The 25,947-nt window shown below is 38.8% G+C and overlaps 1 protein-coding gene and 1 long non-coding RNA gene across 3 annotated transcripts in view; one reads left to right on the top strand and one right to left on the bottom strand.

Annotated features, from left to right (window-relative positions):
- Positions 1-9,533, bottom strand: part of LOC132653188 (uncharacterized) — a 61,752-nt gene extending 52,219 nt beyond the window's left edge. Inside the window, exon 1 of one of the 2 annotated variants that reach the window (XR_009590950.1) lies at positions 9,469-9,533. This is a non-coding gene — a long non-coding RNA (uncharacterized LOC132653188). Of the gene's footprint in view, positions 1-2,310; positions 2,736-9,468 lie in introns of those variants that run through there. The other variant, XR_009590949.1, reaches the window with a different exon arrangement.
- LOC110542873 (UDP-glucuronosyltransferase 2A3-like) lies at positions 219-24,851 on the top strand. The gene is made up of 6 exons (XM_021629362.2): positions 219-979; positions 7,841-7,989; positions 9,599-9,730; positions 11,367-11,454; positions 11,858-12,077; positions 24,414-24,851. The coding sequence occupies exons 1-6, from the start codon at positions 259-261 to the stop codon at positions 24,706-24,708; spliced, it is 1,605 nt and encodes a 534-aa protein (XP_021485037.1). The 5' UTR covers positions 219-258; the 3' UTR covers positions 24,709-24,851.
- Positions 24,852-25,947: the final 1,096 nt, after the last annotated feature.

The raw sequence follows: 25,947 nt of genomic DNA, 5'->3' as shown, positions 1-25,947 counted from the left end.
ATTTTAAAATATCACATCTTGTCCCAGTTTCAATGAGCTTAAGGTAGAGGAGTTAAACAAATAGATCCCGTTCTTCGTAAGTATTTAAATGCTTATTCTGTACAAAACAATGGTCTGTGGGTCCTTTATCAGACAGAAATCTCTTTACTTGTGTGTTTTCGTAACTTAAAAAGTTAATATTTAATTTATTTCATATCTACATTGTTATGCAACTTGACAAACACTCAATCTCTGCAGAGCTACTTGGGGAGGCACATCATGGTGCCTGAGAAGTGGGCTGCAGTAGTTTTTCTGCTGCACCTGTGCTGTGCTGGCTGTGGCTTCTGCGGCAAGGTCCTTGTGTGGCCCTGTGATATGAGCCACTGGCTGAACCTAAAGACTATTCTTGAGGCGCTGGCAGCAAGAGGGCATGAAGTGACAGTCCTGAAATATTCTGCTATCCTTATAGATCAGAATCAACATTCTGCACTGCACTTTGAGAATATCCCTTTGCGTTATGAAAATGAGATCGCTGAGCATTATCTAAAAGAGATGGTAAATCTAGCTGTGAATGTCATTCCAAACTTGTCCTTGTGGCAAGCAGCAAGAACACTGCAGGATTTCTTTCTTCAGCTGACTGAAGTTTTTGAAGATCTTTGCAGGAGTGTGTTGTACAACCAGACATTCATGAGCAAGCTCCGGGATGCAAAATATGATGTGATGGTTATAGACCCTGTCGTTCCCTGTGGAGAGCTCACGGCAGACGTGCTTCAGATTCCTTTTGTAAACACGCTGAGGTTCAGCATGGGCTACAGCATGGAAAAATACTGTGGCCAGCTTCCAGTTCCACTTTCTTATGTACCGGTCGTCATGGGTGAACTAACAGACAGTATGACCTTTACAGAAAGGGTGAAAAATATGATACTTTCACTGTTTTTTGAATTTTGGATCCAGCAGTATGACTTTTCATTCTGGGATCAGTTTTACAGTGAAGCACTAGGTAAGAGACTACTTTTGATGCTAAGCTAGTTGTTAAATATTATTATAAAGCAAAAGAAATGTTTAAAAACAATTTGAGAATTGTATTTTATACATCCTGGTGGCGGTGTAAAACTCTACAAGTGAAAGTAATAAATTGTCTATTGATAACTAATTAGAGAGACAAAAAAAGTTATTTTGCTATTATTGCCATGTGTTTATAATCATTAAAATGTTTAATAGTATTTTGAAATTTAATAGCTCATTGCCAATTCTAAGAAAAATGATGCACAGATAAATGGCAATAAAATAGATTTTATTTGTCAGATACAAGATTACAACTAATTCCAGAACATGGAATGTATATTTTAAAAACTGATGTGTCTTTTATTGGTGAACAATACTCTTTTGCAAAAATAAAGAAAAAAATTTCATGCCTGTAATAAGATGAAAAATAGACTAATTTAAGGATGAGAACAGTTCAGTATGCAATGCATTCCCTCTGAATTTTATTCCACACATATTTGAAACCACCAATTATTGGTCTCAAATTTGTACCATTCTCCTGCCAATTAAGGTGCCTAATATTTTCATGCATGTTGTAAATTATGGATGAATCATGGAAGACTGTTGTTAAACCAACCCTGCCAATGTAGCACAATAAAGAATTAAACTATTACCTTTTTTTATAATCAGCGTGTCTTTCCGCTTGTTCCTTAACGTATCATTCAGATTCTTATTACTGGCACAAAACATCTTATTACAGGCACAAAAGTTTCGTTTTTTCTCAGCAGTGCATGTTGTTTACCAAAATGTACCTGTCATTTTTGAGAATATATATTCCATGTCCCGGGATTAACTGTATTCATATATCTGGCAAATAAAATCATGTTATTTTCTATTGACATTTATCTACGCATCATTTTTCTTAGAATTGATAATGGTATTTTATGCATGTTTCAAATTATGGATTAATCATGGAAGACTGTGGTTAAAGCAACCTAGCATAATCAAGAATTAAACTACTAAAATTTTTAAAAATGTGTATGTCTTTATGTTTGTTATTTAATGTATCTTTGAGATTCTTGCTAAGAAAAAAATACTGAATGGAAACTGATAGACTCAGTCTCAGATTGAACATCAAGTTGAAAGGCAAAAGTAATCATTCATTAGAAAACAGAATGAAACAGAATAAATGTCCTTGGTGAAGTGAAAAATTTACTGTGCTTTAACCTCTGACGAAAGTCTTTTAGTGTTTGGGATTGTTTCCAGGTTTCTGTATTCCACTGCCTGAAGTATAAACTACTCTATCAAATTTTCACTTTGACTCTATTATTACTATTATTTACTCACTTTGTGTCCGAGTTGTAGCCCTCGCCTTCATCTCCTCCTGGTCCCTCTTCCCTAGTCCACTGATAAGGAAAGTCCTCCTTCCCTATTGTCTGACCCTAGCCTATCAGGACTTCCTGAATTCTCTTCCTCTGTGGGTTATCTAGGTCGCCATTCCACGTAGAAGTGATCAAGAAGTTGGCAACAGAGTTCATGTCAGAGATTGTCTTCTCCCCTTACTAGGGAACTCATATAGAGACTGAGCTCTCTATGCACATCTGAGCAGGAGGGCTAGGTCCTCTCTGTGTATGGTCTTTGTTGTGAAGCAGTCCCCGGTGACACTATCAGAGCTTCATCCTTTTTTTTTAAATTTAATTTTATTTATAAATTTATTTATTACAATTTCACTTTTTATCCTTGCTGCAGCAATCTCCCTTGTCTTCTCCCAGTCTCACCCCCCCTCCCTCTTCTCCCCCTATGCCTTTCCCTAGTCCCCTCATAGGGGAGGACCTCCTCACCTTCTGTCTGACCCTAGCTTCTCAGTTCTCACCAAGGCTTGCCACATCATCATCCTTCTTAAAGGGTTATAGTTACCAGCACTGGAGTTCAGAGTACGACTTTGAGTCAATTGAGTGTACAATGATGACAAAGCAAGAACTTTTATCTTCCATTCATGTCCACAGGTTCAGAGCTTGTTTGTTTCAGACCTAGTCCCTGCTCTTGTAGAAAGCTCCTTTCTCTTCTATTACTTAAATTCTTTGCATGAATATCCATAGTTCTTTCTTAAAGATGGCAACCATATATGCTTACTGTCCCAGCTTTTAATCCATGTGTTAAGCTAAATATGATCAGTTTCAGCTTTTCTTCAGAGATAAACGGGACACAGAGATCCACAGATAAATCACTGTTGGCATTTGTTACACTAGTTATGAGTGAGGCCTAGCCATATTTTTCCCAGTAGGGGCCATAGTGAGAAAGGCATACATATTGCTACATGATAGTAAAGTTTGACACTATATCCCCTGTAAGTAAAAATGTGAATGGACCTTCATTTTATTTAAGCTTTACAACTAGTAGAAAAATTGCTTGATTTTTCCCCCCAAGGCAGCTTAAATAGCACTTTCATTACTGTGAAAGCCACTAGTGCTCAGAAGGGATGATTCCAGGTTAGTTCTAGCTAGTTTCCATTGCATTCTGTTTCAGAATTGTTTACTCTCTTCACTAATAGCTTCTTTCAGATTTTGTGAGTACCTAAAGGCAATAGCAATAAAATAGGTTGTGGTAGGTATCTCCTAGATTCCCAGATTTCCCAAAATCAACAACTTGAAGAAGTTTTCCCATGCCTGGAACTGGGATTACTTTTTTTGTGATAAACTATGATTGTTGTTGTGGTGGTAAACATTATCACTTTTTGTGCTTTGTGGCATACTTACTTAGGTTTCTCTGCACAGAAATAATTTTATGTATTTTTGAATACCTTATATATTAATGTTACCTTATCCCTATCATCGTCTGTTGTCAGTTGGGTTTTGTTTTTACCTTAGCCATTGTAGTTAGGTAGGACAAAATAGCAAAATAATTTTAATTTTCAGTACCCTAATTGCTAAGGATGTTAAACACTTTTAAAGATATCCCTTAGTCAGTTTTGTGTTTATTTTGAGAACTCTCAATCCAGATCCAGCACCTAGTTTTAATTATTTTGCTGTTTCCTTGATACTTTATATTTGATTTTTTTAATTTTCTAGATATTAATACGTTATCTGATAGACAGCTGTAAAATATTCTGAAAACATGCTCAGGGCTTTCTCTTCAATCAAATTCTTCCTCTACTTTTTTGTTTAAGAGGTCCCATTTATCAATTCCAGTGCTTAATTTTCTCCACCTATTTTTGTAGGACTGTGTCTGGTTTTTGTTTTTTTTTGTTTTTTTGTTTTTTTTTAAACAGTTTTGTATTTTATTGTTTTCGAGTTGAGATATTTGCTGCATTTGGAGATTATTTTATGCAAGGTGATAGATACAGATCAAGTCCATTCTTTTAACATTCAGTTTTCCCTCTCCCCATTTGTTAAAGATGTATATTTTGGTCAACTTTGTCAAAAGGAAAGATGGTTATACTTATGTGGATTCATGTCTATACTTTCTATTCAGCCTCTTATTTTGAATTTGCCTTTGGCTGAAATTGTCCTCAACAGGAATGCTGTCATTTGAACTGCAGATAGTATCATTAGTTTTGTTTTCCTTTATTTTTAATTTTTTATTTATTACAATATATTTACTTTGTATCCCAGCTGTCGACCTCAGAAGATGGAGAAAATATGGAACAGGAGAGGAGAATAGCATAGAGGACCTCTGAAAGATTAAACCCAGCAGGGTATGAAAGCAGATACTGAGACTCTAGCCAAATTTTGGGCATAGTGCAGGGAATCTTATGAAAGAAGGGGAAGATAGAAAGACCTAGAGGGGACAGGAGTTCCACAAGGAGAGCAACAGAACCAAAAAAATCTGGGCACAGGGGTCTTTTCTGAGACTGATACTCCAACCAAGTTCCATTCATGGAGATAACCTAGAACCCCTGCTCAGATGTAGGCCACAGCAAGTCAGTATCCAAGTGGGTACCTTAGTAAGGGGAACAGGGGCTGTCTCTGACAGAACTCAGTGGCTGGCTTTTTGTTCACCTGCCCTGAGGGTAGTGCAGGTTTACCAGGCCACAGGAGAAGACAATGAAGCCACTCCTGATTAGACCTGATAATCTAGGGTCGGAGGGAGGGGGAGGACGACCTCCCCTATCAGTGGACTGGGGAAGGGGCATCGAAGGAGAAGAGGGAAAGAGGAAGAGGTTGGGAGGGAATCAGGGAAGAGACTGTAGCTGGCATACAGAGTGAATATATTGTAATAAATAAAAAAAAATTAAAAAAAATCCCTACACAAGTCAGGGTACCTGCCACTTGTAGGAGCTCAATTATCACATAAATGTTATCCAGTCTAGTGAAAATCCAACACCAGGGACACACTAAATTTTCTTAAGCTGAGCAACTTTATTGATTTGAACATCAAACTGACTGCCCAGACATGTAGCAGAAACTTGGGAGCTGATACTGTGACCTCATTCTTTTGGTTTTAAGTTTTCACAGGTTTTAAATTTGAAAAACATTAAGCAACTTGTGTAAGATAAGCATCACAAGATAGAAAATCCACAAGCAGTTGGGCCATCTAAGATTACAAAAGATGGGACAATAGCAGGCTGGTTTCTTTCTCTTTTTATATTATTATTATTATTTATGACAATTTATTCACTTTGTATTCTGGCTGTAGCCCACTCCCTCATCTCCTCCTTGTCTCACCCTTAATAATAGGTTGGTGAGTAATGGTTTTTGTGGTTGGAATGCAGAAGGAATTGAAAAAAGAAAGAAAGAAAGAAAGAAAGAAAGAAAGAAAGAAAGAAAGAAAGAAAGGGAACACATCTGCACTCTGTTTCTGAAAATGGTGTTCAAGCAACAGCAAATGGGTGATTGGTTTAAGATGTTGGTGTGCAAGCTAAGCTTCATCATTTAAGTGGGCTCTGGTCTGTGAATTATCCTCTGCAAGATTATATATTTCATTCCTCTTGGGGAGAGTACAATTCACAAGTTAGAAAAATATTAGATAACTATCATCATTTTTTGCATGTTAAAGATTCCAGATTCTGAAATTCTTAATAATCACTCCACAAAAATGATCTTGTATATACAACACTGGAGCAAACTAACTTATTCTTACTTAATTTTTTTTTTAATTTAGTTGTTTTTTAGTTTGAGGATTTAATACAGAGATTTAGAATTTAGAGCAGTTCTACCTTCTGCATCCCCTTTAACTCTTCTCATGGTATCCCTACTCCCTCCAAATTCATGACCTTCTTTAATTATTCTTGTACATATATAAATTCACACACATACACATATACATCATGTGTAACCCATTTAGTACACTTATTGTTGCTCCAACATTTGTGTTTAAGGCTGACCATTTGGTAGTGGATGATGTCCATGATAATTCATCCCTAGAGAAGACTGATTCTCCCTCTCTCAGCAGCCATTAATTAGCTCTTGCTTTCATTTCATGATGGGGTCAGGAGAGATTTCTCCCCTCCATATTGGCTTGTCAACTGGTGTTGTCATTTTGCAGTGTTTCTTAAGATGACCAGGTTATTGAAATTGTAATGACCAAATTATTACAAATTCTTGTTGCTGTCTCACAGCAAGAGTCCTGGTTCTCTGATTCTTACAATATCTTTTTACTTTTCTTTTATGAAGTTTTCTGAAATGTAAGACATGGCAGTGACATTGTAGGTGTACCAATTAAAGTTGGGCCTCCTATGGTCTATTAATATCTGCATTTTGACCAGTAGCAGATTGCTGTAATAGCCTTCTGCTGAAAAAAAAAAAAGTAATTTGGACCGAGAGTTATATTTATCTGTGGGTGGACGAACAAAAATACCTAGAATACAATCAGAAGTCACACAATTTTAGGAGATTAACAGTAGTAGATTTTGTTTTTCTGGTCGACCTCATTAGCCATGAGTAGTTTGGTAGGCTTACAGTATAAGATCTAAGTTCCGTGTTATTGAGAAAGTCTAAAGCCCAACTAAGGAGGGATTATTTTTTTAATGTTTATTTATTATTTATACAGTGTTCTTCTTCCACATGTGCCTGCACACCAGAAGAGGGCACCACCATGTGGTCGCTGGGAATTGAACTCAGGACTGTTTAGGAAGAAAAGCCAGGGCTCTTAGCCGCTGAGCCATCTCTTCAGCCCTAAGGAGGGATTATTAACCACTAAAAAGAATTACTTTTGTACTATTGGGGATATCTTGCAAGGCAGACATTGTTGTTGTTCATAGGCTTTACAGCTGGTTCTAATAAACCAAGGGAGGTTTCCTATGCCTGGCACTGGTGTTTATATTAGGTAGTCTATGGCCCTTTGTGGAAACATAACTACATTTGATTTAACTTCATTTAAAGTACACAGTCTCTCTCTCTCTCTCTCTCTCTATCTATCTATCTATCTTTCTCTTGCACACACAAACACACACACACAGATCACAGTTATGGAATCTATTGTTATAAAACACCATGATCAAAAGAAAATTGGAAAGGAAAAGGTTTATTTGGCTTACCTATCCTGGATGATAGTCTTTTGAGAGTAGCCAAGGCAGAAACCTAGAGGCAATGACTAAAGTAGAAGCAAAGATGAAACAGTGCTTAATGTCTTACCACCAATGGCTTGGTTAGCCCACTTCCTTACACCATCTAGGTGTTTGCTCCCAGTAGTGGCATTGCCTTCACAGTGAGATGAATCCTCTCATAATCACCATAAATCAACAACAAATCTTAAAGATTTTTCTAGGCCAATATGAATCAGGTAATTGGTCAACAGATATTCCCTCACCCCAGCTATGTCTAGATTTGTGTCAATTTGGGAAAACTCAACCCTCTCTCCAGCTTCTCTTTGGTACATTTTTTTTCTCAGAAAACCTGAGTGCTAACTTTGTCCTCTCAACTCTCTGTACGTTTCCAAGGAAGACCCACCACGTTCTGTAAGACTGTGGGTAAAGCTGAAATTTGGCTCATCCGAACATATTGGGATTTTGAATTTCCTCGTCCATATTTGCCAAATTTTGATTTTGTGGGAGGACTGCACTGCAAACCTGCCAAGCCATTACCTAAGGTAAGTCTAGGACAGAGAAGATACTAGGTATTTCATGATACAATAGCTGATTTTTCTTCAAGGTTAATAACTTCAGTAACAGAGATATTGCTATTTAGTAGCTTCACTGTACCAGTAGAATTTACTTTCCTCATCATAGTTACTTTTCAATGAAACTTGTTGGATCTTTCAAATTTTATTAGAGAATTTAAGATTAAAAATAAAATGTTTGGATGATGTACTAAGAGAATATGTGTGTGTTCTGGAAAAAAATAGAGTCACAAATATCAACAAGGAGACTTCCTATAGTCTTCTTCATGTGTCTGATAGAACTGTGAACAATAATCTGTGCCCAAATGCTTTATAGAGAAAGATACCTTCATAAAAAAAATCTTGGCAAATTTTTAGGATTCAATGAGTCAGGGAAAGCACTTGTGGGAGGCCTTCAGAAGCAGAGCATCTCAGACATAGTCTTAGCCTTTAGTGGATGTGCTTATCTTTAGTGTTGTCATTATAATTTTGGTAGAAAAATTAGCCAGAGATGACAATAATGCGTGTGCCCTTCAACTGCATATGGCAAAGAGCCAATGATTTATTTCACTGAAGAAAACTTTTGAGAAGTCTAAAAAAATGACCAGTTGGCATAAGTTGAGAGTCATTAACATCCAGTAAATGTAAAGAGACAAATAAAATCAAATGATATATGGGCATCTATGAATATGAAGTCAGCAGTTTTTGAAGTAAAAAAGAAAATTGCACATCATGTCTTGGACCTTATGAAAAAAAAAAAGAATGTCAGATTTCTTGAAACAAAAATTTCTGGAAACAGAAGAAGATAATAGATGAACACAGTTGAAAAACTGTATCCGTTGAGAGTGAAGAGACAAGTACAAATTATTTGGTTTGTAAGCTCACAAGCACAGAATTTTCAGAAGATTGCAGATTAAATACTACTTCCTTAGAAGTTTTCGATTCCTGTAGAGACTGTGAAGGGAGTATTTAAATGTAAATTTCATTTTGTATTATGAATATTGTTAAAATTATTTTCTTATAATCTATAAAATCACTAAATTTAATTGCATAGTGTTTTATAAGATTTAATGAATCAATATCCAAATGATACGGACGCAGACACAATACATACATTGCTTGCTACGTAAGTTCCACACCTCACTGTGAGATTTAACTTCCTAGAGTCCTTGACTATGCAAAACTCCCCAAAAGTGCCTAGACCTTGTTTAATAGAAGTAAGAGCTACCTGTGCTCTAAATTCAGCTTGTGTAACAAAGTGTAACAAAATAGACTTTGACCAAGTAAATGTCAGTCATGGCTTTCATCTTTTTGGAAAAAACAGAATAAGGAAAAAAATGAGGCTCAGTCAAGTAAGTTCAACATCATTCCTGTAGTGTGTGTGTGTGTGAGTGTGTGTGTATGTGTGTGTAAGCATCTGCGTCTGCCTGTCTATCAATGTATGTTTCTATGTGTGTGCCTGGAACTCACCATGTAAACCAGGCTCTCCTTGAACTCACCGAGGTCTGCCTTCCTCTCCCTCCATACGACTGGGGTTAAAGGCATGTGTTGTGTGTCAACATCGTGTGTGCTTACAGTGAAAAAAATGTTCTGTTTGCAGGAAATAGAAGAATTTGTCCAGAGCTCAGGGGAACACGGTGTTGTGGTGTTTTCTCTGGGGTCAATGGTCAAAAACCTTACAGAAGAGAAGGCCAACCTCATTGCCTCAGCCCTTTCCCAGATTCCTCAGAAGGTTGGTACACAGCAGCTTTGGGTGGACCCCAGAGAAAAACTTGACAGGGTTCTTTGCACATAGAAACTGAAATCTGTTACTCAGTAAGCACAGCTGACCTCAACTCTTCAGGAAATAGTGATAGCATATATAAATGGCGTTTTTAGCTACGTTCGATCATTTGCCTACTGACTCTTAGCACAACTATGGGAAAACATACATTAGTGGTCTTTCACTTTCTTTTTCTTTATCCTTCTCTCATACCTTACCTCAGTTTCCCCTCCCTCTCCTCTTCCCAGTCCAACCAACCACCTACCCTATCTTCTGATGCTTCCCTGAATCCCTTCCAAAAAGTAAAACAAAACAAAAAAACAAAAAGAGAGCAGGCCCCCCAGGAATATCACTGACAAAGGCATAAAATGTTACAATAAGTAGGTATAAACCTTTATGGAGGAAGATCCCAGACCACTTGAAATCATGAGGCCTGCATTAAATGTTAGAAAGGCCGATTCACAATTTAGCAAAGTGGTCCACAGGAAGGGAAAGTTTACACACACAGCAGAGAGAAAGAAGGCTTAGAAATAAAAATCATAAATTTTATTAAGACTTTAGACTTTATCAAAGTGTAGTTCATGTACAATTAAAAACCTGGAGTCACTCATTCTTTCCAGTTTGAATATTCTATATTTTTAACTATAGACTTCTAATATTGTAAGAAATATGAATTTTCCAATTTTTAATTAATTTTATAAATTTAATAAGTAGAATTTTATTTCATACATACTTTACTTTATAAACTATATAGAAACAAGATTCTTGCATTTATGTGCCAGACAAAGTATGTAATATTGTATGAAGCATGCTGACTATGCTTTTAAAACCTATTCTAACTCTTACTTCTATTAAATAAAAACCTTGTGTTTATTTCCACAATTTTCTCTTACAGTTTTCTAGTTTTTGAGTTATATGAAATTTTCTCACTCTCTCCACAGAAAATATTATGTAACAGATTGTTAAATTTTTAATCAATCATTCAAATGATGAGTCCAGGGTCTGGGGGTGTCCTGGGGAGAGGGAATAGGGACTGGGGAGGGAGAACTGAGACCAGAGAGAGATAAAGAGAAAAGAACAAAACAGAAGCAGGAACAAAAAGGCAAGGTAAGAGGAAAATTCAGGTAAGGAAAGAGATGTGAAGAGGGAGAAGAAAGACATCAAATAAATAGGAAAAAAAGTTACCACAAACACTAAACCTAGTTATAAATTTTGGGGAAAAAATTACACTATGAACATGATGATAAGGATCACTAGATCATGAGAAATAAATGTGTGTGGCATTCACTTTCCTGGTGGTCTTGATCTCAAATCTTCTGATATATTAAAGAAGTTCTTCATTGACATTCTGTTTTGCCGGCCCTTCAGTAGTAAAGATCAAAGTGGAAAGGTTATGCTTACTAGACTATCAGTGGAAGCTTTCTTGAGCAGGTAGGTGTGAGCAGGTTTATTATATCTCAATTTTTACAAGCTGCCTCAAATATATTCCCTTCTCAAGTACTACCTAACAAGTATAGGCTATGTTTGCTCCAAATAACAGTGCTGCAGCCATTACACTTCCTCATTGTGTTTTTAGCCTCCAAATTCACAGCATTGTCTTCAACAGGTTTTGTGGAGATACTCAGGCAAGAAACCAACCACTTTAGGATCCAATACTCGGCTTTTTAATTGGATTCCTCAGAACGATCTTCTTGGTAAGACCTTGAGGGAGAAAAGTTGGGCAGGCAAACCAACACCAAATCAGCTGATGACATTAATTTGAATTTTCATGCTGCACTTCCATTTTAGAGACAAATACAATGGAATAATTGTTCATTAAATTAGTAGTTTTCTTTTAGTTTTGCATGTTTTTGCTTTGGTTCACAGAAGATATTGCTCAGTTAAGATTCTCATCAGTCTTCAGAATCTCGTCAGATGTCTTCTGGTACACAGTGACACCTTCTCAGTGAAAAGGGGATTAATTCTAGGGAAGAAATGTCCCATGTTCCCAACCTTTGGAGGAAGTTACCTGCTTCAGAGACTCACACTACGCATTTCTTTTTTTCGAATGGGATAGATTAAAATCCACAGCAACTTGTCACTCTGTCCCTCAAACAGGACATCCTAAAACCAAAGCTTTCATCACTCATGGTGGAACAAATGGGATCTATGAAGCCATTTACCATGGGATCCCTATGGTGGGAATTCCCATGTTCGCTGATCAGCCTGACAACATTGCTCACATGAAGGCCAAGGGAGCAGCCTTGAAAATGAACATCAACACAATGACAAGCTCAGATTTACTCAGTGCCTTGAGAGCCATCATTAATGAGCCTTCGTGAGTATTACAGTTTATGGAGCTCTGCCAGTCATTGGTTAGCTTTGCCATCATTCTAAAAATTTCATTTTCCAATGTTTCATATCTTATATTTGACTTACGTGCAAACAAGAAAACTTAAAAGAAAGACAAAAAAAGAATTTTTTTTTCTCTCATTTTCTATCTGCTGAAGTGAGTTCCTGAAACTGGGGAAAAGATTTGCTTTGAAGATTGTATAATCAATAAGTTTGCAAAATATAGTGTGAATATATAAATTTACTCATAGCTTTCATTTAAGAAATAAATATATAAGCACTTAGATGCAATCTTTAAATGCAAGATGGAACTGATAATATGCTCAAAATGTTTTTTTTTAATTTTATTTTTTTCTTATCAGTTACATTTTATTAACTCTGTATCCCAGCCGTGTCCCGTTCCCTCATTCCCTCCCAGTCCCTCCCTCCCTCCCTCATCTCCACCGTGCCCCTTTCCAAGTCCACTGATAGGGGGACCTCCTCCCCATTCATCCGATCCTGTTTTATCAGGTATCTTCAGAACTGGCTGCAAATTCCTCCTCTGTGGCCTAACAGGACTGCTCCTCCCTTGGGGGGTGGGGAGGCCAAAGAGCCAGTCATTGAGTTCCTGTTAGAAATAGTCCTTCTTCCCCTTACTTTTGGAAACCAATAGATTACCCAGCTATCACGGGTCACATCTGAGCAGAGGTTCTAGGTTTTATCCTCTCATGGTCTCTGGTTGAGTGTCCATCTCAGAAAAGACCCTGTGCCCAGATATGTTTGGTCCTTGTGGAGCTCCTATCCTTTCCACATCAAACTCCCCTTCTTTCATATGATTCCCTACACTCTGCGGGAGGTTTGGTTATGAGTCTTTGTATCTGCTTTGAAAACACTGCTAGTTAGAGTCTTTCAAATGCCTAGAGTAGACTCCTGTCATAGGTTCAATGCACATCCCATCTCTCTTTCTAAACAAGGATTGATCATCTTACCCCATGTCCACTCAATTGATTATCTTTTTTAGGTGTATAGATTTCATTATGTTTATCATATCTTATAGGTCTATATAAGTGAGTATATACCATGTTTGTCTTTCTCCTTCTGGGATATTTCACTCAGAATGACCTTTTCTAGATTCCACCATTTGCCTGCAAATTTCATGATTTCCTCCTTTTTGATTGCTGAGTAGTATTCCATTGTGTAAAAATACCACAATTTCTGTACCCATTCCTCCATATCAATGGAGAATTCTGGGTTGTTTCCAGGTTCTGGCTATTACAAATAAAGCTGCTATAAACATGGTTGAGCAAGTATCTCTTTTGTGTACTTGAGCAAAGTTTGGGTATATACCTAGCAGTGGTATAGCTGGGTCTTGAGGAAGCACTATTCCTTATTGTCTGAGAAAGTGCCAGATAGATTTCCAAAGTGGTTGTACCAGTTTACATTCCCACCAGCAGTGGAGGAGGGTTCCCCTTTCTCCACAACCTCTCCAGCATGTGTTGTCATTTGAGTTTTTCATCTTGGCTGTTCTGATGGGTGTGAGGTAAAATCTCAGTGTCGTTTTGATTTGCATTTCCCTGATGGCTAATGAGGTTGAGCATTTCTTTAAGTGTTTCTCTGCCATTCAATATTCCTCTACAGAGAGTTCTTTGTTTAGCTCTGTTCCCCATTTTTTAATTGGATTAGTTGGTTTGCTGCTTTTCAGCTTCTTTATTTTTTTGTATATACTGGATATTAGTCCTCTGTCAGATAAAGGGTTGGTGAAGATTCTTTCCCAATCTGTAGGCAGTTATGTTGTTTTGATGATGCTGTCCTTTGCTTTACAGAAGCTTTTCAGTTTCATGAGGTCCCATTTATTGATTGTTGCTCTTAGAGCCTGTGCTGTTGGTGTTCTGTTCAGGAAGTTGTCTCCTGTGCCAATGAGTTCTAGGCTGTTCCCCACTTTTTCTTCTAACAGATTTAGAGTATCTGGTTTTGTGTTGAGGTCTTTGATCCACTTGGACTTTAGTTTTGTGCAGGGTGATAAATATGGATCTATTTTTATTTTTCTGCATGTAGACATCCAGTTGGACCAGCACCATTTGTTGAAGATGCTGTCTTTTTTCCATTGAATGGTTTTGGATTCTCTGTCAAAAATCAAGTATTCATAGGTGTGTGGGTTTATTTCTGGGTCTTCTATTCAGTTCCCTTGATCCTCCTTTCTGTTTTTATGTCAATATCATGCAGTTTTTATTACTATTGCTCTGTAGTACAGCTTGAGATCGGGGATGGAGATACCTCCAGATGATTTGTTGTTGTACAGGATTGTTTTGGAGATGATGGGCTTTTTGTTTCTCCATATGAAGCTGAGAATCTTTTTTTCAAGGTCTGTAAGAATTGAGTTGGCCTGCCTCTGAGAAAAAGGTATCTGATGGGTCTGATGCTCTTTGGGTGGATGACACCTAAATGAACATTGGTACAAAGTCCCAATTTATTTCTAATATCAGAGATCAGACCTCTACTCTTGCCTGATGCATCTAAAACAAAAAGGGGAACTATAGAGAGCTGCGTAATGCCGCGCCTTAAAGATGGAGCTGGTTTCCGCCTTCCATCTTCCTGATGGTGAGTGCTCTGTCACAAACAACTCCATATTTGGCTAAGGCTGAGGATCTGGCTTGCTTCCGTGTATGTGGACCTATCTGCATTGCCCACGAGGCATGCTGGGGTTGGCTATCCAGAGGCTATTTTAAGCTGTGGGCTGGCTTTCCCCAGGGTCAGAAGATTGTTCAAAGTTCCTGAATAAACTGCATTGAGAAGAACAACAACAACAAAAAAAAAATCAGAAAGAAGGAGAGGAGGACCTCCCCTATCAGTGGACTTGGGGAGAGGCATGCATGCAGAAAGGGGGGGAGGGTGGGACCGGGGGGGGGAGGGAGGGGCTTATGGGGCGATACAAAAGGAATAAAGTGTAATTAATAAAAGTTAAATAAAAAAAAAGAATTGAGTTGGTATTTTGATGGGAATTGCATTGAATCTGTAGATTGCTTTTGGCAGGATGGCCATTTTCACAATGTTAATCCTACCAATCATGAGCATGGCAGATCTTTCCATCTTCTGATATCTTCTTCAATTTCTTTCTTCAGAGACTTGAAGTTTTTTTCAAACAGGTCTTTCACTTGCTTGGTTAGTGTCACCCCACGGTACTTTATGTTTTTAGTGGCTATTGTGAAGGGTGTTGTTTCCATAATTTCTTTCTTGGCCCTTTTGTCTTTGGTATACAGGAGGGCTTCTGATTTTTTTGAGTTGATTTTGTATCCTGCAACTTTGCTGAAGATGTTTATCAACTGGAGGAGTTCTCTGGTTGAATTTTTGGGGTTGCTCATATATACTATCATATCATCTGCAAAAAGTGACACTTTGACCTCTTCCTTTCTGATTTGTATCCCTTGATCTCCTTTAGTTGTCTTATTGCTCTAGCAAGGACTTCCAGAACTATGTTGAAGAGGTATGGAAAGAGTGGGCAGCCTTGTCTTGTCCCTGATTTCAGTGGGATTGATTTAAGTTTCTCTCCATTGAGTTAGATGTTGGCTATAGGCTTGCTGTATATTGCCTTTACTATGTTTAGATATGTGCCTTGTATCCCTGATCTCTCCAAGACTTTAAACATGAATGGGTGTTGTACTTTGTCAAATGCTTTTTCAGCATCTAAGGAGATGATCATGTGGTTTTTCTCCTTCAGTTTGTTTATATGGTGGATCACATTGATGGATTTCCATATGTTGAACCACCTTGAACGCCTGGGATGAAGCCTGCTTGGTCATGGTGGATGATATCTTTGATGTGTTCTTGGATTTGGTTTGCAAGTATTTTATTGAGTATTTTTACGTCAATGTTCATAAGAAAGATAGGTCTGAAGTTCTCTTTTTTGTTGGGTCTTTGTGTGGTTTAGGTATCAGGGTGATTGTGGCTTCATAGAATGAGTTTGGTAATGTACCTTCTGTTTCTATTTTGTGAAATAGTTTGAGGAGAATTTGTCTTAGCACTTCTTTGAAGGTCTGGTAGAATTCTGAACTGAAACCATCTAGCCCAGGGCTTTTTTTGGAGGGGAGACTGTTAATGACTGCTTCAATCTCCTTGGGGGATATAGGGATATTCAGTCTTTCTACCTGATCATGACTTAATGTTGGAAGATGGAATCTATCAAGAAAATTGTCCATTTCGTTTAGATTTTCAAATTTTGTGGCATATATCCTTTTGTAGTATGACCTAATGATTGTTTGGATTTCTTCAGTGTCTGTAGTTATGTCCCCCTTTTCATTTCTGATTTTGCTGATTTGGATAGATTCTCTCTGCTTTTTAGTTAGCTTGGCTAAGGGTTTGTCTATCTTGATGATTTTCTCAAAGAACCAGCTTTTTGTTTCATTGATTCTTTGAATAGTTTTATTTGTTTCTAATTGATTGATTTCAGCCCTTAGTTTGATTATTTCCAGCCTTCTGCTCCTCTTGGGTGTATCTGCTTCTTTTTTTCCTAGCATTTTCAGTTGGGCCATTAAGTTACTTGTATGTGACATTACAAATTTCTTCTTGAAGGCACTTAGTGCTATAAATTTTCCCCAAGCACTGCTTTCAATGTGTCCCATAAATTTGGGTATTTTGTGACTTCATTTTATTGAATTCTAGGAAGTCTTTAATTTCTTTCTTTATTTCTTCCTTAACCCAGCTGTCATTGAGTAACAAGTTGTTCAGTTTCCACGTGTGTGTCGGATTTTTGTTATTTCTCTTGTTGTTGAGGTCCAGCTTTAGTCCATGGTGGTCAGATAGAATACAAGGGATTATTTCAATCTTTTTGTATCTGTTGAGGCTTGCTTTATGACCAACTATGTGGTCTATTTTGGAGAAGGTTCCATGAGGTGCTGAAAAGAAGGTATACTCTTTTGAGTTTGGGTGAAAAGATCTGTAGACATCTATTAGGTCCATTTGATTTAGGGACTCTGTAAGTGTTTTTATTTCCCTATTTGTTTTCTGTCTAGTTGATCTGTCCCTTGGTGAGAGTGGAGTGTTGAAGTCTTCCACTATTAAGGTATTAGGATCAATGTGTGATTTAAGCTTTAATATTGTTTCATTTACGAATGTAGGTGCTCTTTTATTTGGGGCATAGATATTCAAAATTGTGATGTCCTCTTGGTGGATTTTTCCTTTGATGAGAATATAGTGGCCCTCCTTATCTTTTTTGATTAACGTGGGTTGAAAGTCTATTTTATTAGATGTTAGGATGGCTACTCCAGCTTGTTTTCTGGAACCATTTGCTTGAAAAACAGTTTTCCAGCCCTTTACTCTGAGCTAGTGTTTATCTTTGTTGCATAGGTGTGTTTCTTGGATGCAACAGAATGTTGGATCCTGTTTCTGCACCCATTCTGTTAGTCTGTGTCTTTTTTATTGGGGAGTTGAGTCCATTGATGTTGATAGATACTAGTGACCAACAATTGTTACTTACTTTAGATGTGGGGTTGCTGGTGTCACTGAGTTTCATTGCTTGTATTCTTTTGGTTTTTTTGTTATATAGTTATCTATTTCCTCTGTTTCCTTAGGTGTAGTTGTTTTCTTTGGTTTGGAGTTTCCCTTCTAGTAACTTCTGTAGAGCTGGGTTACTATGCAGATATTGTTTAAATTTGGTTTTGTCATGGAATATTTTGAATTCTCCGTCTATGTTGATTGAAAGTTTTGCTGGGTATCGTAGTCTGGTTTGGAATCTGTGTTCCCTTAAGGACTGTATGATTTCTGTCCAGGCCCTTCTGGCTTTCATAGTTTCTGTTGAGGAATCTGGTGTGATTCTGATAGGTCTACCTTCATATGTTACTTGGTCTTTTTCCCTTGCTGCTTTTAGAGTTTTTTCCTTTTTCTGTAGGTTCAATATTTTGACTATGATGTGACATGAAGAATTTGTTTTCTGGTCTAGTCTACTTGGTGTTCTGTAGGCCTCTTGTATGTTTATGGACATCTCCTTCTTTAAGTTGGGAAAGTTTTTTTTCTATAATTTTCTTGAAAATATTTTCCGGACCTTTGATCCTGATGCCTTCTTTTTCTTCTACTCCTATTATTCTTAGATTTTGTCTTTTCATGGTGTCCTTGATTTCTTGGATGTTTTGTGTTTGGAACTTTTCTGATTTTATTTTTTCTTTGAGAGACGTGTCAATTTCCACAAGTCTATCTTCGGCTCCTGAGAGTCTTTCTTCCATCTCTTGTTGGTGATGCTTAACTTTGTAGTTCCCGATCTTTTCTCTATGTTCTCCAGCTCCAGGTTTTTCTCTATTTATGTTTTCTTTATTGATTCTAAGTCTGTTTTTATGTCTTGCACCATTTCCTTCATCTGTTTGAATGTGGAGTCCTGCTTTTCAATGACAGCTTCTATTTTTTTGTCCGTTTCCTCTCTATGTATCAGTACTTGTGCCTCTACTTCTTTGGCTACAATTGCCTGTATTTCTATGAGAGCTTTGTTTATTTCTCCTTTATTTGCCTTCATTTGTGTGGACATTTCTTTGAGAGTTTTGTTCATTTCTTCTTTGTTTGCCTCAATTTTCATGGACATTTCTCTGAAAGCTCTATTGGTTTCCTCTTTGTTCGTCTCGATTTCTTTGGCTATTTCTTTGAGTGATTTGTTCAATTCATCTTTATGGGCCTCTAATAGCTGGAGAAACATAGTTTTGAGGTCGTTTTCTTGTATATCTTGTGAATTGAAGTGTCCATTGTTTTGTGGGGTTGCTGGTGAGGTCATTATGTCCTGATTTTTGTTGGGTGTATTCTTATGTCTGCCTCTAGCCATCTGGTTATTTTTAACCCTCTCTGTTTGTTCCTCGAGTTTGTAGTTTGGGCTATGATCCTCTCTTTCTGTTTTCTGGACTGTTTTTTCAGGAAGAATGGAGAGGTTCACTGGTTTGGGAATGTGCATTGTGGTTTCAGTTTTGCCTAAGTAAGGAATGTGACACTGGCACTATTCGCGTGTGCTTTTAGTGGGCGCAGTGTGCATGCGTGGATTCTCTGACTATTGCAGTGGCCTGCAGGCCACTATTATGCAGTTCTGTCTGAGATCCAGGGATTGTTTGCCTGGATTACACTGGTGGACCCGCAAGACAGAGGCTTCAACATTGGGGTTGCTAGCCCAAGAATCCCTATGATGCCCACACTAGGGGTGTAGGTGGCAGAGATCTCATCTGGTTGCTTCTGTGGAGAGGCCCTGGGTCTGGGGCAAACTTTCCCTAGAAGGCTCACTCACTCTCTTGCAGGACCAGTTGGAATGCACAGGGGTTCCCCTTGCTCTCTACTCTCTGATTTGGTCCTGCTGCGGAGAGTGCGCCGGTAGGCTAGCAGTCAGCTCTGTGACACTGTGGCCACAGGACTCAGTTTCCACCTTTCCTGTGTGCTGCCTCTCTGTCCTTTCCTTTTGCCAGGGTAGTGTGGGAAAGAGTTAGGTTGAGTGTTCTTAATCCCAGATCCCGGGCCCAGATCTCTCTGCCAGAAGCAGCCTGGTGGTAGAACCTTTGTTTGCTGATTCCGAGAGTACCAGGTATGGTTGAGTGCCCTCAGATCCAGAGCTTGGGTTTTTCTGCCAGGGGCTGCTGGGTGTGGTAGAGAGGGGGTGCTGTGTCCTGTGGCAGGCTGCTTCTCTGTCCTTCCTCTCTGACCTTCCCCTCCACTAGGGCAAGCTTATGGTGGTGCTTTCAAGGGAGTGCCAGAGGTGTTGGGACTTCTCAGTCCCAATCCTGAGCTGGGGTTTCTATGCCAGGGGCCAGGTGGGCCACCGGTGTTAGGACTTGGTGATATACCTTATTGCGCTGGACCCAGGAGAATCTCAGGTCTTGTTGGGCAGCCAGCAACACTGGGGTCAGGGAGCTGTGAAGCTTCTGTGCACCTCTCTATCCCTCTGCTCCGAGTGGCAGGGTATGGTGGCATTTTGGTTCTGGGGAAGTGCCCGAAAGGACTGGGTTTTCTCAGCCCAGATCTCGGTTTTTTTTTTTTTTTTTTTTTTTTTTTTTTTTGGTGGAAGCTGCAGCTTTCGCTGGGGCTGGGGTACAGACAATGTGGTCTGTGGCAGATTCTGCTGGACACCTCCTGCCTCCTCCGAAGAGGGAGTAGGGTTTTGGGTGCCAGGAAGTGCCTGGGGATCACCTCTCAGGGTGTCTCCTCCCTGAGGAGTCTGCCTTGACCTGATTCTAGATGGGCTCAGATCATGGTTAGTTTCTTTCTTCTTGGAAGTCTGGATAACTCTGTTCTGGGTTGATCAGCCCCTTCACTCACCAATTTCTGCGTTGCGGGTCCTCTCCCCTTCCTCTAAGTTGCACACTAGCCGCTGCTGCCATCTTGGAAGACCTTTGCTCAAAATGTTTTTAAGAAATAAAAACATAGTGTTATTAAACATTACTCTTATTAACAGTTATTTCTGAGTAAGGATGTTATAATATTTAAGCTAGTCCAGAAATATATTTGAGGAGACAACCTTAGGGTTAGGAATGCCAATATATGCAATCAAGCAGTATATGGAATATGGGTATTATATTTTATCTCCTCCCTCTCATATTTATATGTGGAATATATTAATATATATATAACCATTAAAGTAATTTAAAGTTAAACACTAAGCCAAAAAGTACTGTTAAGATTGCCTGATAACACAGGGCACAGTGTTTTCATTCCATTCTCTGACTCTGTAAAACAAGGAAGACTTTGACAGGGAGCTGGGAAAGCGCTTGCTGTGCGAATGTGTGGGCCTGAGTTCAGATCCCCAGTGTGGTAGATTTTGCCTGTAATCCCTGGGCTTCTAGAGCAAAATGAGAGGTAGAGACAGGAGAACCCCTAGGATCAGCCGAGCTAGGGTTGTGGGCACAATAGTGAAAAACAGACCCTTCTTAGGAGGATTAACACCTAGAAACTGTCCTCTGACCTCTCCATGTACATGTGTCACTCAGCCCTGCTGGGCACTGACACACACAAAGATAGAGTCAAAAGAGGGTGCATTCTAGCCGTTCATATAAATGGTAGTGATGTTAATTATTCAAAATGTTTTAAATTAATTTTTTATATTAATTACAGTTTATTTACTTTGTATCCCAGCTGTAGCCCCCTTCTTCTTTCCCTCCCAATCCCACCCTCCCTCTCTCATCTGTTCCCTGCCCCTCTCTAAGTCCACTGATAGGGGAGGTCCTCCTCTCCTTCCGTCTGACCCTAGCTTATCAGGTCTCACCAGGACTGGCTGCAACGTTCTCCTCTGCGGCCTAGCAAAGCTGTTCCTCCCTCGGGGTGGGGTGGGGGTTGAGGAGAGAGCCACTGAGTTCATGTCAGAGACAGCCCCTGTTCCCCTTACTGGGGTTCCCACTTGGATACTGAGCTGCCACAGACAATGAGCATCTGAGCAGGGGTTCTAAGGTATATGGTCCTTGGTTGGAGAATCAGTCTCAGAAAAGACCCCTGTGCCCAAATATATTTGGTCCTTGTGGAGCTCCTGAAAAGAAGGAAATCATGAAATTTGTAGGCAAATGGTGGGATCTAGAAAAGACCATCCTGAGTGAGGTATCCCAGAAGCAGAAAGACACACATGATATATACTCACTTATAAGTAGATACTAGACCTAAAGATAGGATAAATATACTAAAATCTGTACACCTAAAGAAGCTAAAGAAGAAGGAGGACCCAGGGTAAGATGGTCAATCCTCACTTAGAAAGATATTCAGTGTTTTAAGAGTTTTGTGCTTGAACATTTAGTAACTAAAATGTGAAGTAAATTAGTACACATGGCCCTTTCTTTTTCTGTCTTGCTTATAAAATCAGGAACTTGTAAAATTTAAAGTCACAACACTTTCTACCAAATATAAGTAAATTTGAAATTTAATCTCCAAGTGTAAGCAGGGAATTTTGTTGAACAAAATGAATTTGCAATATTGATGTTTTATCAGCTTGAAATTCAGCTGGATGGTTTCTGAAACTGTTTCTCCAACCAAGGACCATGTACAGATATAACCTAGAACCTTTACTCAGACGAAGCTTGTGGTAGCTCAATAATCAATTGGCTTCCCATAGTAAGGGGAACAGGGACTATCTCTGAGAGGAACTCAATGGCAGGCTTTTTGACTCTCCACCCCCCAAGGGAGGAGCAGTTCTGCTAGGCCACAGAGCAGGACTTCGCAGCCAGCCCTGAAGATACCTGATAAAACATGGCCAGATGAAAGGGGAGAAGGTCCTCCCCAATCCGTAGACTTGGAAAGGGACAGGTAGCAGCTTAGAGAGGGAGAGTGGGATTGGGAGGGAATAAGGGAGCAGGATACAGCTGGGATACAGAGTTAATAAAATGTAACTAATAATAATAAACAATAAAAAAAGCAAAAAAAAATAAATAATTCAGCTGAATATCTCTGAGGAACTGTCCTTTGACTCTATGCATAGCTCAGAGAAATAGTATAAGGTTTTTGTTTCCTTTTTCTTTGCATTGTTTGTTCTGTTTTGTTTTTCTTTTTAAAATTTAATTTTATTTATATATTTAATTTATTACAATTCATTCACTTTTATCCCTGATGCAGCCCCCTCCCTCGTCTCCTCCCAGTCCCACCCAATGGATCTCCCTCTTCTCCTCCAATGCCCTTTCCCTAGTCTCCTGATAGGGAAGGACCTCCTCCCCTTCTATCTGACCCTAGCCTATCAGGTCTCATCAGGACTGGTTGCATTGTCTTCCTATGTGGCCTGGCAAGGCTGCACCCCCTAGGGGGATGTGATCAAAGAGCTAGCCACTGAGTTCATGTCAGAGACAGCCCCTGCTCCCCTTACTAGGAACCAAGTTGGAAACTGAGCAATCAATTTGCTTCCACAATGAGCCAAGAATTCATACCTATGCTCCCTGCTGCTCATAGGGGTCTACTGCATTCCATGGGCTTGATGAGCACATTGCCTCTTTTCCAATCCAATCCAGCAGCATGGAAGCATCGATTCATAAACCACATACCTTCCCTTATTACCACCACTGAGATTAACCCAGCAGAATCAACATGAGACAGAATCATCATTCTGACTCCATTTCTGGAAACTAAAAGAGACAACATATTTTGCCCTTTAAATATATAGATCCCTGCAATGGGCTGTTTCAGAATTGCTTAAAACTTAACTCTTGCAAATTTTCATGGGAAATAGACTGAGGCAATTGATTTTAGGGTACTGTTTATTTTCTGCACAGCCTCAAAGCCCTTGTACTTGCTTATGCCATCCTTAAATGAAAGCAGTCGGTTTTTGTATGTTTGTTTTTTGTATTCAGTCACACATTGCTGAGATGTTTTTTTTGTTTTTTAATCACAAGAGTATAAATGTGGATGAATGAAGGGGTCTCTAAAAGTGTCAGATAGGGATGCAAACCCTGAGAAGAAATAAAATTGAAAACCTGGTGCTTATTGTCTTCATCTACCTGGATCAGACTTCAGGGAATCTAATGCCAAGGGGTTCGTTGTGAGCATATTTAAAACAAAGCACAATTTGGAGAAAAGTTGACAGGCAACAATTGATCAAATCAGGTACAACAACCCTTACGGTGCAACCCCAAAGATTTACAAATTACACTTGACCATGAGGGTGAGGCTTTATAACTGAAAGGCCTAGAATCTAATATGGTCTCTGATCAATAGCATAGATGTCACCAGGCCAAAATGTACATGCAACATCTCCCCTAATGTTGGGTAGCAGTAATGTTGGGTAGCAGTCTAAGGGGGGAAGAGTTTGGAAAAAAAAAACATTCTGGGGAATGAAGGTGAGGTCTGCCACACAGAGAGCAAACTGGCCAACAGGTTGTTAGCAACCATCGCTTTCAGCTTTCTAGATGGAATGCAAGTCAATCACACACATCCCTGTGTGATTAACATTCCATGTTCTCTTAGTGCTTCTCTCTGAGAGTAAGGACCTCTGGTGCCCCAATGCATAAAGGTGTGAAGGATCTTAGAACTCTAAAATGACTGACTTAAGCTGACTGCCTGTTCTCTGTATCAACAACATGGACTATCTAGATGCTAGTAGTCATACATACATGAGAGGTCCCCCGTCTATATCTTGAAATAATCATGGGCACTATAATTCCTTGATACCACAATTCTTTCAATAAGATGAGACTGTAGATCTTATGCTCAGTCCTACATTTTATATTATGTCTGCATTTGACCGCATTGTCTTAAGAAGAGATTACTTCCACATCTTTTTCTTTAAATTCACGAAAACCTCTAAAACCAACAAAGTCTAAGAAAGGATTAAGCATTTTTTTCACCTTATATATGACTGATGGCTTGCATAATACATAGGTGTTCCATGAACAATCAATAAAATAGTTTTTGTGTGTTTATCTTTCAGTTATAAAGAGAATGCCATGAGATTATCAAGAATCCACCATGATCAGCCAGTGAAGCCCCTGGACAGAGCTGTCTTCTGGATTGAGTATGTCATGCGCCACAAAGGAGCCAAGCACCTTCGTGTGGCAGCACATGACCTCAGCTGGGTCCAGTATCACTCTCTGGATGTGATTGGATTCTTGCTGGCCTGTGTTGTAACTCTGACATTCATCATCACTAAATGTTGTTTGTTTACTTATCAAAAATGTTGTGTGACAGAAAAGAAGAAAAAGGTGAACAGAAAAAAAGAAAACTAGGTTATTCAAGGTTTGAGAAAATCCTGAGTGACCATTACATTAATTTTAATCAAAAGAAGTTCACAGTCAGTTGCATTAATCCTATTTTCATATAGCCTGTTCTTCTCTTTCAGACTAGAAATAAATATAAACATTTAACATGATGATCCACTACTGAGTTTCTCATTCTTCTCTTTTATCTTGCAGGCAGTCTTATTCTCTTCTTACTGTTCTCAGACATAGGAAGTGCTAATTATAAATATATTCTATAGAAATAAAGTGATGAATAGCAGTACGTTAGACCCTGGGAAGGCACACACTATAGATGTAATTGATGTAGAGCAGGCACTCATAAGAGTCAATGTCACAGGCCTATCAGAGTATCTAAGCACGACCACAGGAATTTAGTGTGTTATGAAAAGATGCTTTTCTGATAAAAATGAACCTTTCTATTTCTCCAGTATTAGAGTATAAATTCTTTTTTATTTAAAAGAATTTTTTATGCAGCATATTTTGACCATGTTTTCTACTTTCCCTTATTCATCCTAGATCCTCCCAATCTCACTGCCCATCCAAATTTATTTTCTTTATCTCTCAGAACTACAAAAAAGGAAAAACGACAAAAAACTAAAATCAAAAGATATAAAGGAAGAAGCAAAGAAAGATCAGTGAGGCAAAACCAAAAAGTACACCAAAACAGAAAACAGAATGTGGACTTTGTTTTCTCTTGGTTAAGTACACTTTGGCATGGGGTGTAGCTGATATGCCCAGTGAACTCTGTTGGAGAAACTGGGTTTTTACTTTCGCTTAATGTGTCAGTCACAAACAGCTTTTCTGTTAAGGTGGGATTTTGATCCTAATTTCCATTGGTGCCAGGAATTTGTCTGGTCTGAACCTGTACAGGTCTCACAAATACTATCATACTCTCTGGGAGTTCATATCAGTCTCCTGTTGTTTCTGCCTAACACTGTCTCTTTGGAGTCAGCCATCCTCTGCTCCTACAATCTTTCCTCCTCCTTTTCCATATTGATCCTTGGGTGTTATAGAGGTGCTTGATAAAGACATCCCATTTCGCACTGAGTGCAACAAAGACTCTCACTCTACACAATGTCCAGTTTTGAGTATCTGCTTTACTTCCCATCTGCTGAGAAAATAAGTGTTTTGATATAAGTTTAGTGAGGCATTGACCCAAGGGTATCACTCTCAGTGATTAGGAGTCACTTTATTGCTATATCCCTTTAGTAAAATAGTAGTAGTAAG

This window comes from Meriones unguiculatus, chromosome 3 (genome assembly GCF_030254825.1).
Source record: "Meriones unguiculatus strain TT.TT164.6M chromosome 3, Bangor_MerUng_6.1, whole genome shotgun sequence".
Taxonomy (NCBI): domain Eukaryota; kingdom Metazoa; phylum Chordata; class Mammalia; order Rodentia; family Muridae; genus Meriones; species Meriones unguiculatus.
This window is presented reverse-complemented; position numbering and strand designations above follow the sequence as displayed.

Coding starts and splice junctions, on each gene's coding strand:
- LOC110542873 (XM_021629362.2), top strand. CDS start 259: ATGGTGCCTGAGAAGTGGGCTGCAGTAGTTTTTCTGCTGCACCTGTGC. Junction 980..7,840: donor GTTTTACAGTGAAGCACTAG/GTAAGAGACTAC, acceptor TACGTTTCCAAG/GAAGACCCACCACGTTCTGT. Junction 9,731..11,366: donor TTTCCCAGATTCCTCAGAAG/GTTGGTACACAG, acceptor TGTCTTCAACAG/GTTTTGTGGAGATACTCAGG.